The sequence below is a fragment of the Neoarius graeffei genome, chromosome 22 (assembly GCF_027579695.1).
Source record: "Neoarius graeffei isolate fNeoGra1 chromosome 22, fNeoGra1.pri, whole genome shotgun sequence".
NCBI lineage: Eukaryota > Metazoa > Chordata > Actinopteri > Siluriformes > Ariidae > Neoarius > Neoarius graeffei.
Genome location: NC_083590.1, coordinates 12,723,373 through 12,737,584, shown reverse-complemented (window position 1 = coordinate 12,737,584; position 14,212 = coordinate 12,723,373). Strand labels below are relative to the sequence as shown.

The following is a 14,212-nucleotide window of genomic DNA, read 5'->3' as shown; positions in this document are numbered from 1 at the left end:
TTGTTACAGTGCGAGGAGAGTGTTATCTACATTGTTATTGGTCAAAACATCGATGTCAAGACCATAATAGCCAATCAAAACAGTTTTTACAAAGACACCCACATCTGACCCACAGTGCTGTTAGCCAATCAGAGGTAACACGTTTACTGATTGCTGTTAGCCAATCAGAGGTAACACGTTTACATGTCATGAAATATGTGGCAGCGGGGGCATGGCCAAGCGCCGGTCTGTGACAGGAGGGCGGAGTCAGGGAAGATAAGTGACAGAATCACTTCACCTGAGAGCAATTAACCTGTGTTTGTGTGTCTTCCCACCAACCATGCCCTATATAAGGAGAGTATATATAAGTCTCCTGCACCAGACGACTTGTGTGTGTGTTTAACTGAAAAGGAACACAATAAATAGTTTTTTGAACTCAGTTCTGTCCTGCCGTACTTCTGTGCTCCACCCACCTGCTCTGACCTCTACAGTGGTGCCGAAACCCGGGATCTGGAGCACAGCAGCCTCTCAGCCCCATGGAGTCCTCCCCGTTTGCTGAACTGGTCCACGCCCTTGCCATGGCCCAGCAAAGCCAGCACCAGGCGCTACTCACCCTCCGAAAGGAGTGAGAAGAGCGGTTCGAGGCCCTGGTGTTGGCCCAACAAGAAGATCGACAGGCGTTCCGGCACCTCCTCACGTCGGCGGGGTCCACCAGCGCTCCTGCCGCGGGCCCGTCTCCCCTCACTGTCACCAAGATGGGCCTGCAGGATGACCCCGAGGCGTTCATCACGCTCTTTGAGCAAGTCGCCGAAGCCTCGGGGTGGCCGATGGAGCAGCATGCGGCGCGCCTCCTCCCCCTGCTCATGGGAGAAGCACAGCTGGCCGAGCTACAGCTCCCCGCCGACTGCCGGCTGGCCTACGCGGACCTCCGCCGGGCCATCCTCCAGCGCGTGGGGTGCACTCCAGAACAGCAGCGCCAGCGCTTCCGCGCGCTGCGCTTGGAGGAAGTCGGCCGGCCGTTCGCGTTTGGCCAGCAGTTCCGGGACGCCTGCTGGCGGTGGCTGAGGGCCAACAACCGCGACGCCGAAGGAATCCTCGACCAGGTGGCGCTGGAACAGTTCGTCGCTCGCTTGCCAACAGGAACTGCGGAGTGGGTCCGGTGCCACCGCCCAGCGTCGCTGGATCAGGCAGTCGAGCTGGCGGAGGACCATTTGGCGGCTGTCCCGGCGGCAGGACGGCAGAGGGCATCTTCTCTTCTCTCCTCTTCTCTCTCTCTCCCCCTCTCCCCCTCCTCCTGTGTCCCGTCCTTGCCCCATTCCCCCACCGCGGAGGCGGGGGCCGGCCCCACCCCAGCCGGCCCGCCACACCCGTGGTGCCCTCCCATTTCTCCCTTCTGTGTCTGTCTCTCCCCCACCTCAGGTGAGTGAACCCCAGATCACCGGTACAGAGGAAAAGCCCGGGCCGGTTGGCTGGCGCTGCGGGGAGCCGGGCCACCTTCAACAGCAGTGCACAGCAATGGAAGTGGGCGCGGTGGTTCGGATCCCCGACGCGCCAGAGACCGCCCTCGATCGGGCCGGAGCGTATCGCATACCGGTGAGTATCCAAGGGGCTACATATCAGGCGTTGGTGGATTCTGGTTGTAATCAGACCTCAATTCGCCAAAGCCTGGTTCAAAACGAGGCATTGGGGGGAGCACAAGGGGTGAGGGTGTTGTGTGTGCACGGGGATGTTCACCGCTACCCTTTGGTGTCGGTCCACATTATTTTCAGAGGGGAAAAATTTATAGTGAAGGCGGCGGTTAATCCTCGCCTTACCCACTCTTTAATTTTGGGGACTGATTGGCCGGGATTTCGGGGTTTAATGACGCGCCTAGTAGAGAGTGGGTCCTGCCAGTTGACAGGGGGAGGTCCCGGTGTCGCTTTGGCGGGAGCAGCTGTCACAGAGCCGTCTACGTCATCTCCGCGTCAGAGTGAGGAGCCGCCGGCCCCTCCTCTCTCTATTGGGGAATCCCTCGCAGATTTCCCATTAGAGCAGTCGCGAGACGAGACTCTGCGGCATGCGTTTGACCAAGTGAGAGTAATCGATGGTCAAACGCTCCAGCCGAACGCCACCCCGTCCTTCCCCTACTTCGCGATTATGAAGGATAGGTTATACTGAGTGACGCAGGACACTCAAACTAAAGAGCGAGTCACGCAGCTTTTGATTCCAAAGAGCCGCCGGGAATTGGTATTCCAGGCGGCTCACTTTAATCCCATGGCTGGACACTTGGGGCAGGATAAAACACTAGCCCGAATAATGGCCCAATTCTACTGGCCGGGGATTCGCGGCGATGTCCGTAGGTGGTGTACGGCATGCCGCGAATGCCAGTTAGTAAATCCAGTGGCCATTCCAAAAGCGCCTTTGTTCCCTCTACCGTTAATCGAGACCCCGTTTGAGAGAATTGGGATGGATCTCGTCGGGCCATTAGATTGGTCAGCACGAGGGTACCGCTTTATATTAGTTCTGGTGGACTATGCAACGCGATACCCGGAAGCCATGCCTCTGCGCAATATCTCAGCACGCAGTATTGCAGAGGCACTCTTCCGTGTCATCTCCCGAGTTGGAATCCCGAAAGAGATTCTGACTGACCAAGGCATTACGTTTATGTCACGAACACTGCGCGAGCTGTATGGGTTATTGGGGATTAAGCCGATCCGCACCAGCGTTTATCACCCACAAACGGACGGTTTAGTGGAACGGTTCAACCGCACCCTCAAGAATATTATTAAAAAATTTGTAAGTGAGGACGCACGTAATTGGGATAAGTGGCTCGAACCCTTGCTGTTCTCAGTGCGAGAGGTCCCCCAAGCCTCCACGGGGTTCTCCCCGTTCGAATTATTATATGGGTGTAAGCCGCGCGGCATCCTGGACGTGCTGCGGGAAAATTGGGAGGAGGGACCTTCACAAAGTAAGAACGAAATTCAGTACGTTATGGACCTGCGCGCAAAACTCCACATGCTCACCCACCTAACTCAGGAGAATTTGCGGCAGGCCCAGGAACGGCAAGCCCGCCTGTACAACAAGGGTACGCGCCTTACAGAGTTCACACCAGGAGATAAAGTACTCGTACTGTTGCCCACGTCAAGCTCCAAATTGATCGCCAAGTGGCAAGGGCCCTTTGAGGTCACACGGCGAGTCGGGGACGTCGACTATGAGGTGAGGCGAACAGACAGGGGTGGGGCGCTACAGATCTACCACCTCAATCTGCTAAAACTCTGGAACGAGGAGGTCCCCGTGGCGTTGGTGTCGGTAGTTCCGGAGAAGGCAGAGCTGGGGCCGGAGGTTCAAAAAGGGACATTGGCATCACGTACCTCTCCGGTCCCCTGTGGAGACCACCTCTCCCCGACCCAACTCACGGAGGTCGCCCAGTTGCAGGCCGAGTTTTCGGATGTGTTCTCGCCCCTGCCCGGTCGCACTAACCTCATAGAACACCACATAGAGATGCCCCCGGGGGTGGTAGTGCATAGCTGCCCTTACAGGCTACCCGAACACAAAAAAAAGGTGGTTCGGGAAGAACTTCAGGCCATGCTCGAAATGGGCATCGTCGAGGAGTCCCACAGTGACTGGAGTAGCCCGGTGGTCTTGGTTCCCAAGGCCGACGGCTCGGTCCGGTTCTGTGTGGACTATAGAAAAGTCAACGCGGTGTCTAAATTCGACGCGTACCCAATGCCTCGTATTGATGAGCTGCTCGATCGACTAGGCACAGCTCGCTTTTACTCGACACTGGATTTGAAGAAGGGATATTGGCAGATCCCCTTGACTCCATTATCCCGGGAGAAAACGGCCTTTTCCACACCGTTCGGCTTACACCAGTTCGTCACACTTCCGTTTGGGCTGTTTGGGGCTCCCGCTACGTTTCAGCGGCTGATGGACAGGGTCCTCCGGCCCCACGCCACCTATGCGGCCGCGTATTTGGATGATATTATCATTTATAGTAATGACTGGCAGCGGCACCTGCAACACCTGAGGGCCGTCCTTAGGTCGCTGAGGCGGGCGGGACTCACTGCCAACCCAAAGAAGTGTGCGATTGGGCGGGTGGAAGTACGGTATCTGGGCTTCCACTTGGGCAACGGGCAGGTGCGTCCCCAAATTAATAAGACAGCAGCGATTGCGGCCTGCCCGAGGCCCAAGACCAAAAAGGGGGTGAGACAGTTCCTGGGGCTGGCTGGCTACTATCGTAGGTTTATACCTAATTATTCGGATGTCACCAGCCCGCTGACTGACCTCACTAAAAAGGGGGCGCCAGATCCGGTCCAGTGGACGGAGCAGTGTCAGCGGGCTTTCTCTGAGGTAAAGGTTGCACTGTGTGGGGGGCCACTTTTACACTCCCCTGACTTCTCTCTCCCTTTTACGTTACAGACGGATGCGTCGGACAGAGGGCTGGGGGCCGTTTTGTCCCAGCAGGTGGAGGGGGAGGACTGCCCGGTCCTGTACATCAGTCGGAAGCTGTCAGTGTGTGAGGGGCGCTACAGCACGATTGAGAAAGAGTGCCTGGCGATCAAGTGGGCGGTCCTTGCCCTACGTTACTACCTGCTGGGGCGCCCTTTCACCCTCTGTTCGGACTACGCGCCCCTCCAGTGGCTCCACCGCATGAAGGATGCCAACGCACGGATCACCCGTTGGTATCTGGCACTCCAACCCTTCAACTTCAAGGTGGTCCACAGGCCGGGGGCGCAGATGGTCGTGGCGGACTTCCTCTCCCGTCGGGGGGGGGAGTCGCTGCAGGCCGGACAGGCGCCCGGCCTGAGTCGGGTGGTGGGGGTATGTGGCAGCGGGGGCGTGGCCAAGCGCCGGTCTGTGACAGGAGGGCGGAGTCAGGGAAGGTAAGTGACAGAATCACTTCACCTGAAAGCAATTAACCTGTGTTTGTGTGTCTTCCAGCAACCACGCCCTATATAAGGAGAGAGCGAGCAGAGGAAGTGAGCTCTCTCCTGCACCAGACGACTTGTGTGTGTGTTTAACTGAAAAGGAACACAATAAATAGTTTTTTGAACTCAGTTCTGTCCTGCCGTACTTCTGTGCTCCACCCACCTGCTCTGACCTCTACAAAATATTAATGAGTAAGAGCTGAAATCCTGTCGTTCTCCCGCCACTCACTCCTCCAACAAACTAGAACAGCCTGAAACAGGAGAACCACAGCATTTTTTTTCACCAAAACCGGCTCACAGGGCATTCATTCAGACTAGAGACCACCACACAATTAATGAAAAAACGATGCAAGGGGACCTTTAAAAAAAGCAGCAGTCTGTATTCAGGAGGAGTTCCGAAACAAGTGAGGCTGCCATGAAAGCCAGCTATCTAATAGCCAATGAGATAGCACAGTCTTCAAAGCCATTTTCTGATGGCGAATTTGTGAAAACTTGTATGATGAAAGCAGCAGAGCTTGTATGCCTGGATATCAGGCTTTCACCAACATTACAGAGCATTTTTAACATAGTTACTGGGAGAACAAATGGTCTCCCAGTGGCCAGATTTGGTCTCCTAGTCAATGCCAAACCAGCTTCACTGGGAGACCAATTTAAACCAAGTTATGTCTTATAATTTGGTTCAATCAGTTGCAATTAATTAACCAAGTACCATGTAAGTCTACATTTAACAAGGAAAACTTGGCACTGCATTAACTATGTTAATATTATGCTGGCTGAAACGAGGATTCGTAATGCAGCAATTTGCATCAAAGAATATGCCGCAGCGGTGCAGCCGCATGGACTCTGGGGCCTGTGATTGTATTGCCCAGACCAGTTGGTCTCCTAGTGGAAAATCCTTAAAAAATGCTCTGCAACATGAGCCTTTCTAGAAACATTGTGGCCTCTCGAATCAATGACGTTGCTGGACAGCTGACACAACAGCTTACTACAAGAATTCACGACTTTGTTGCTTTCTCCATTGCAATTGACGAAAGATGTAACAGATGTAGCACAGCTGGCAATTTTTATTTGAGGTGTTGACTCCGCTTGTAACATCACAGAGGAATTTATTGACCTGGTGGCCATGACGGACACTACGAAGGCTAGTGACATCTTCAGCAGTCTTGTCATGTCTTTGGATAAAGTGGGAGTGGACTGGGCCCATGCTATAAGTCTTGCGATTGATGGTGCACCATCAATGATTGGTGTGAAAGCTGGAGTTGTGGCCAAATTCAGAGACAAAGTGCAGCAGTGTGGAGGTGGTGAGTTTTGGAATTTCCGCTGCATTATACACAGAGAAGCGCTCTGTTGCAAAACACTAAAAATGGACAATGTAATGTCGGTTGTCATTGACACCATCAACTTCATTTGAGCAAAAGGACTCAATCATTGCCAATTTGATACTCTCCTTGCCGACCAAAATATTCACCACTCTCTACCATACCACACTGAAGTGCGCTGGGTAAGTCATGGGACTGTATTGAAACGTTTCTTTGAACTGCGAGAACAAATAGCCAAATTTATGACTTGGAAAGTGAAAACTGTGACTGAGTTAAGTGATCCGGACTAGATTTGCGATCTCGCATTTATGGTCGACGTGACAGGGCATTTGAATGACTTAAATATGACAATGCAAGGTTGGAACAAACTGATTACTGACCTGTACACCAGTGTTCGAGCTTTCCAGAGCAAACTTGGCCTTTGGGAAACACACAACTGTCTCAAAGTAACCTCATACATTTCCCCCCCCGGCCTTGCAGTCTACTTCTGCTCCTCGCTTGGTCCGGCGTTATAGAGAGAAGATTGCTGCGCTAAAGAATGAATTCCACAGCCGCTTTCATGAATTCCACCAACTTGAAAGCCGGTTCTCAGTGTTTACCTCTCCGTTCACCGTGAGCGCTGCCGAGGTGCCATTTACATATCTCCAGCTAGAGCTTATTGATTTACAGTTTAACACTGCATTACAGCAACATTTTAATACAGTGGACCTCGAAATGTTTTACCAGGGCCTTGGGTCCCGTTATCCCAGCCTGACTGCTTTTGCAGCCAAACTCCTCTGTACAGTATGTTTGGGACAACTTATCTCTGTGAACAAGCATTTTCTGTTATGAATCTAAACAAAACTGCACTGAGATTTCAACTTGCACACAGCCACCTTAATCATATCATGAAAGTTTCAACTGTGCAGAAACTAAATCCTGATTTTGATGAGTTGGTGAAGAGCAAGAGATGCCAAATGTCTGGGAAAAGCAACTGAAATGCTCTCTCACACACACACACACACACACACACACACACACACACACACACACACACACACACACACACACTATCTCTATATCTCTCCCCTTTCACTCACTCACTCACTCACTCACACACACACTGTACCTTTCTTAGCCACAGTTGTTTTTTTTTTTTTTTTAAGTGGTGAGCACAAACAAGTGTTATGGACACTGTGCACGTTGTTGACTGCAGTTTATTCTCATTAATGTCAGTCTATGAATGAATATTGGTCAGTTAACTAATAAAAGTTGCATTTGAAAATGTTACTGTTGTAGCCTATATGTTTATTTTTTATTTTTTTTCACCCACACTGTTTTAGAGTGGTTAGGACAATTATTTCACAGCTTCAAAATTTCACATAGGCCAATATTTCTGTTTAGTCATGGTTTACTCTCAGTGAAATGTTACATTTAAAACCAATTTTGAATAAACCAATCATACTGCAATACAGATTTCATGGTTGCACATTTTGAACACGTTCACCGATTATGTGGCCCTCGGTAACCTATAAATTCAATGATGTGGCCCTCTATGAAAATGAGTTTGACACCCGTTACATGCTTTTTATTCTACAGGTTCTACAAGCAAGTCATTGCATTCAGTAGGTTGTTTCCAAGTCATTAGATTCTGTAAATGCATCGTGGCAACAATCCAACAACACCTTGGTATTAAAAAGGAAACAAAAACAATCATGAAAAAGTATTTTTGAAGACTGAAGTATTTTTAAAAGCAAATCCTTCAGCACTGTAACTCAAGTAAAAATTCGACTGAACAACTTTCACTTGTATTGGAGTAACATTTGACCAGGAGGATCTTTACTTTCACTCAAGTAATGGAGTTGTGGATTTTGTCCCAAAGTGCAGATTTGTCAAAGTGCTTTCAGTTTCTCTCTTTCTAACAGTAGAACAGTTATATTCAGCTTTACTTACATTGCTTTTCTGGATGCTGCAATCACAGGCATCACCTTCACAAGAACCCAATCTGGTATCTTCTCTGTACTGGTATATTTACTCAGGTCAAACTCCTCCAGCTCCTGTGCTGAAGTCAGTAACACAAACACCAGAGCAGACCACTGTGAAGGAGAGAGTTCACTTTGTTTTCCAGATTTCAGGTACTGTTGGATTTCCTCCACTAGAGAATCGTCACCCAGTTCATTCAGACAGTGGAACAGATTGATGGATTTTTCTGCAGGAAGATCTTCACTGATCTTCTCCTTAATGTACCGAACTGTTCTGCTATTTCCTGTCCAGGAGCTACTTCCTTTCTGTGTAACTAAGGCATGCAAGAGTTTCAGATTGGACTCCAGTGAGATACCTAGTAGAAAGCGGAGGAACAGATCCAGATGTCCAGTCTGACTTTTTAAGGTCTGATCTACAGCACTACTGTGTACACCTGAAATTGTCTTAAAGGACTGACTCTGATCAAGAACATTTCTCTTTTCCTTCATGAAGGTCAGATGCACATACAGAGCTGCGAGATGCTCCTGAACGCTCAGATGAACAAAGCAGTACACTTTACTCTGGTGAAGCCCAACCTCCTCTCTGAAGATCTGCGTACACACACCTGAGTACACTGCTGCTTCTGTCACATCAATGCCACACTCTCTCAGGTCTTCCTCATAGAAGATCAGGTTGCCTTTCTCCAGCTGCTGAAAAGCCAGTTTTCCCAGTTTGAGAAGCATTTCATCATCACTCTCCTGCTTCTTTGAATACTTTCTTCTGATGATGTTTGTCTGAATGATGAGGAAGTGTGTGTACATTTGAGTCAGAGTCTTGGGGATCTCTCCACTCTCTGCTTCACCCAACATTCTCTCTAGAACAGCGGCTGAAATCCAGCAGAAGACTGGGATGTGACACATGATGTAGAGAGTTCTTAATGACTTCAGGTGTGTGATGATGTTCTCGGCCAGGCTCTGATCACTGACCCTCTTCCTGAAGTACTCTTCCTTCTGTGGGTCATTGAACCCTCGTACCTCTGTGACTCGATGGACGTACTCAGAGGGGATTTGATCAGCTGTTGCTGGTCGGAAGGTGATCCAGATGAAAGCAGAGGGAAGCAGATTCCCTTTGATCAGGTTTATCAGCAGCACATGCACCGATGCTGATTCGGTTACATCACACACTCTCACTGTGTTCTGGAAATCCAGAGGGAAACGACACTCATCCAATCCATCAAAAATGAACAGAACCTTTTCCAAACTGGACATTTCTGTTTCTTTTGTTTCCTTAAAACAGATATCAAGGAGCTCCATCAGACTCAGTTTTTGGTCCTTCATCAGATTCAGCTCTCTGAAAGGAAGTGGAAATATGAGGGAGATGTCCTGATTTGCTTTCCCTTCAGCCCAGTCCACAATGAACTTCTGCACAGAGACTGTTTTTCCGATACCAGCCACTCCCTTTGTCACTACAGTTCTGATGGGTTTGTCTTCTTCAGATAAGGGCTTGAAGATGTCGTTGCATTTGATTGGTGTTTCCTCTGTTGTTTTTCTCCTGGACACTGCCTCGATCTGTCTCACCTCATGTTCTTTATTGACATCTCCACTGTCTCCCTCTGTGATGTACAGCTCTGTGTAGATCTCATTCAGGAGCACTCGGTTTTCCTGCTTTATTATCACTCCATTTAAACACTGAAACTTCTTCATCAGATTTAATCTGAACTTTTTCTGGACTTCATTTCCAGCAGCAGATTCTGGGGCGTGTCTGTGTGACAGGGTGAAGTAGGAAGACATGGTGAGACATGGGCTCCAATTATTACAGTTTAAGATCACTGTTTTTCTGACTGGTTTCCACAGATAGTTCTTAATAATGTTCTCACTGTGCATTTGTTTTATTCTCGTGTATGTTTTCTATAATCTAATCAGTCTCTATGAAATAACAGCAGAGAGGTTTATAATACCAGTGCATCAGTGTCACAGTCATGGTGCTGGGTTTGATCTTACCCTGTATCTGTGAAGATCTTTTCTATTCTGTCTCCTGCATTCTGTAAAACACTGGGAACAAAAATAGTCACTTTTAAAGACAATAACTTTCATCCCTTTCATACTGTAGTCTCAACTTTAGCCTGAATTTTACTGTAATAAATGTGACAAGTGCATTATTATTTAGAGAACATAGAACCAGGGGGGCGTTTTTATTTTCGTCTTCTAATTTTTTTCTCTTTCTCCAGTCCTCTCCAAAAGTATAGGTTGTATTCAGTCACATGACTTTTGCTTGAGAGTTTACTTCTGGTGAATGAAGTGGTGGTCAGACAAACCAAACCAATCTGGCTGCCATTATACGAAGAGCTAATGAAACCGTCTCCGACTCTTTTCACAGTTTTGAGTCCAATGCACGGTCAAGAGACCTTCAGAAAGTTGCTCTTTGCAATGGGATTAGATCCATACACATTAACAAAGAAGGATTTTTCCTACGAGTTGGAAAATTATCCATCCATTGAGTTCCCAGACATCTCAAACTACCTGGTGCTGCAGACATCGTTCTACACGGACACACAGATGGAAACCTGGAAGAGCATGGAGGAGAACAACTTTTTATATGTTGTATATAAAAAGTTTGTCAATCATTAGCCAAGTTAAAGATCTGGGGATCAGGACATTACAAGATAATTCCTGTATCCTTTATGCCTGGGTAAGTAGCATTTTTGGGCTTTTTGTACAGGTCTTTGCAATGGTTGTGAGAACACTACAAGTTTTAGTATCAAGTGTTAACAAACCACAGCGGCTCGATTCTCAATCCTCCCTGCTCTTCTCTTCCAGATAAATCATTCACAAAGATCCACAGAATCCGCTTTAAAGATCTGAGTATTACACATATTATATATGCGTTAGTTTACAATATGGCGACCACGATCAAACAGTAAACAAACATTTGAGGACTGAAGCGTCTCCTGAATTTCAAAACATCACGACATACGGTAATGGAAAATGGTGAGAAAAGTGATTTGCGCATACAAATGAAATAAATCAGAGGAATTTACAAACCTTTCATTAAGTGATCACTGCAAACTCGAGTGTTCTTCAAATCGGCTCCCTTTGAACTGAATGCCTTTATTGTCATTGCACAGCTGTACAACTAAATTTCAGGCCCTTTGATCGCAACGAAAGGTTCAAGAGCCACCTCTCTCATTGTCTGCAACGAAAGGTTCAAGAGCCACCTCTCTCATTGTCTTTTGGTCCTTCACCCTTTATTGCTTCACAGGGAACCCAGAAGAAACTTTTATTAGTTTCATGGCTTGTCTGATTTGAACAGCCCAAAACAATGCAAACGTAGGGCTTTTTAGCAACTAGCAAGGTGCCCCAGCGACAGTAACACTTTGTGAACGAGATTAGCTGAACACCATTTCACATTTTGCATATCTAATGAGGCGGATGTGACGTCAGATGCAACTCAGCAACTGGAACAGCAAGCCCAGCTGTTTTGTTTTTGATTTACACTGACGACATTTGGGTTTGAGATCAAAAGATGAATATGAGATAATGCATCATAATTTCAGCCATTTCAGTTCTTTTTGCTTGTATTAGCATTTCTTGCTTTAGCATTTGAAACTTTTTCACCTGAATAACCATTTACACCATTTCCTCTAAAGTAGTGTTTCTTAACCACTGGGCTGCAGCCCACAGCGCCATCTAGTGGGCCACAATTTTTTTTCAAGCTGAAGCTAATTTTTACTCATAGTAGAGTACAATTGCTGGGTTGCATCCGACATCACATCCGCCTCATTAAGCTACGGTCACATTACAACTTGCAATGCTTTGCAATGGGTTGTCGATGAAAATGAGGCATTTTGATGGTGATATACACGTGAGCTAAAAGTTGTGGTCACATCAGAGGTGAAACTTGAAATGTCACGCCTTTGCGCGCTTGAGCCTGGCGCAGCTCGAGCGGCCACGTGCGGTCACTCCTGGAGTGCACTGTGCACGCACTTGGGACCCAGTCATTTTCGGAAACACCCGATACTGATTTGAGCGAATCAACACATACAGATACAGAAATTATTTTCAGAGACTTTGCGAAGCATTATCATTATCATGGTCACCTTTGTTTCTGGCCATGTTTAGAACGCTGTTTAAAAACTCTGCTTTCTGTTTCGCTTTTGTAAAAAAAAATAATTTTTTAAAAACCCACAACACTTGAAAGATGACTCTGGACACTTACAGTGATGCATTTACTGTATGTCTGAGGATGACAGTCAACTTGCTAACTTTAGGACTGCAGCTGTCATGAACAGTTTTACACTCAAGTTTCCATCAATGAACAGTTTATCACTTCAACAAAACAGATTCATGTTAAAACTAATTCCCTGGTTACACAGTTGTACTTTGTGACTCCATAGGACACAGTTATAGAAGCGAGTTATTTATAATCATGCTATCTGTTATCACCCAGATGAGGATGGGTTCCCTTTTGAGTCTGGTTTCTCTTGAGGTTTCTTCCTCATGGCGTCTGAGGGAGTTGTTCCTCACCACCGGCTTGCTCATTGGGAATAAATTAGGGATAAAATTAGCTCATATTTAAAGTCTTTTATTTTCCGCAAAGCTACTTTGTGACAATGTCTATTGTTAAAATCGCTATAAAAATAAACTTGACTTAAATATCACGCCTGCTAATAAACACTTTTCCTGCACTTAGATCAGCCTATCTTGTAGTGTTTTCATCCCCAGATCTTTAACCCAGATACATAAAAAGTTGTTCTCCTCCATGCTCTTCCAGGTTTTCATCTGTGTGTCCGTGTAGAACGATGTCTCCAGCACCAGGTAGTTTGAGATGTTGGGGAACTCAACGGATGGATAATTTTCCAACTCATTGAAAAAAATCCTTTGTTAGCCTGTAAGGCTCTAATCCCACTGAGTGGTTTCTATATCCACTTCTTTTGAGTGTACTTCTTGGTTTTAATAACTTGCTTGTTTGCTGAACACAAACATGGCAATAAGTTCTTGCATTAATGAATCAGACTCCACTTTTGACACAGCTGGGTTCTGGTGAGTCTGATTTCTCTATCTGGAGTTCACTGTACATTACAGACAGTTCATTATAGAACCCAATATACAGTTTTTGACTGATTTGTTATTTTGACTTAATTTGACCAACAATAAACAGTGGAATGTATCTTTATTGGTTGTTTAAATTATTTTTTAACCATTACTATCACCATCACATCCAGATGAATTTACTTCCTTGTCCTGTACATGACACTGTGAAACACTGAACTGTGCAATTACTGATATTAATTATTCTAAAATGGTTAGTGACAGTATTGTAGCAGCATGAGGACCTAATTAAAGTAGAGTAGATATAAGAAGTCTACACACCCCTGCTAAAATGGCAGTTTTTTTGTGATAAAAATGAAACCAAGATAAATCCTGTCAGAACTTATTCCACCTTTATTCCAAAATTAAAATCTATACAAAGAAAATGAAAACAAATCAGAAACTGTTTAGGGTAAAAAAAAAAAAGAAAAGAAAAACCATAGAAAAACCTGGTTGAATTAGTTTGCAAATCCCTAAACTACTACTTCATTGAAGCACCTTTGATTTTATTACAGCACTCAGTCTTTTTGGGTAAGAGTCAATCAGTTTGGCACATCTGGACTTGCCAATTTTTGATCACTCCCCTTGCAAAAATTTACAAGATGTGTCAAATTGCGAGGACGTCTCCTGTGCACAACTCTCTTCAGGTCACCCCACAGCGTCAGAGTGCAGGTACTTACAGATGTAATCGCAAGAAGAAGTGACAAACAAACAGCATAGAGCCAAATCAAAAGACAGAAATCGTAGTCAGTAGGCGGGCAAGGGTCGGTCAATCAGCAAACGGACCAACGTAGACAAAACCAGGAAGCAGAAATGTGAGAATGATAGTGAGATTCAAAATAACAAGAGATCAGGCAGAGAATACAAAAGCTCGGTATGGACTGGGAAAGCAGAACAATACTTCACACTGAGGCAGTTTGAGAGGGACTTGAGTAGCGTGGTGGTAAGTGGCCTAATGACAGACAGCTGAGTTCAGTAC

General features: G+C 46.6%; 1 protein-coding gene across 1 annotated transcript in view; it reads right to left on the bottom strand.

Moving 5' to 3' along the window:
* The window catches only part of LOC132870650 (NACHT, LRR and PYD domains-containing protein 12-like), a 137,743-nt gene that overhangs the window by 92,264 nt on the left and 31,267 nt on the right, over positions 1-14,212 (bottom strand). Inside the window, exons 6-7 of the mRNA XM_060904400.1 lie at positions 10,147-10,197; positions 8,138-9,907 (exon numbers count right to left, since the gene is read on the bottom strand). Coding sequence (XP_060760383.1) covers positions 8,138-9,907; positions 10,147-10,197 — 1,821 coding nt within the window. The remainder of the gene's footprint in view (positions 1-8,137; positions 9,908-10,146; positions 10,198-14,212) is intronic.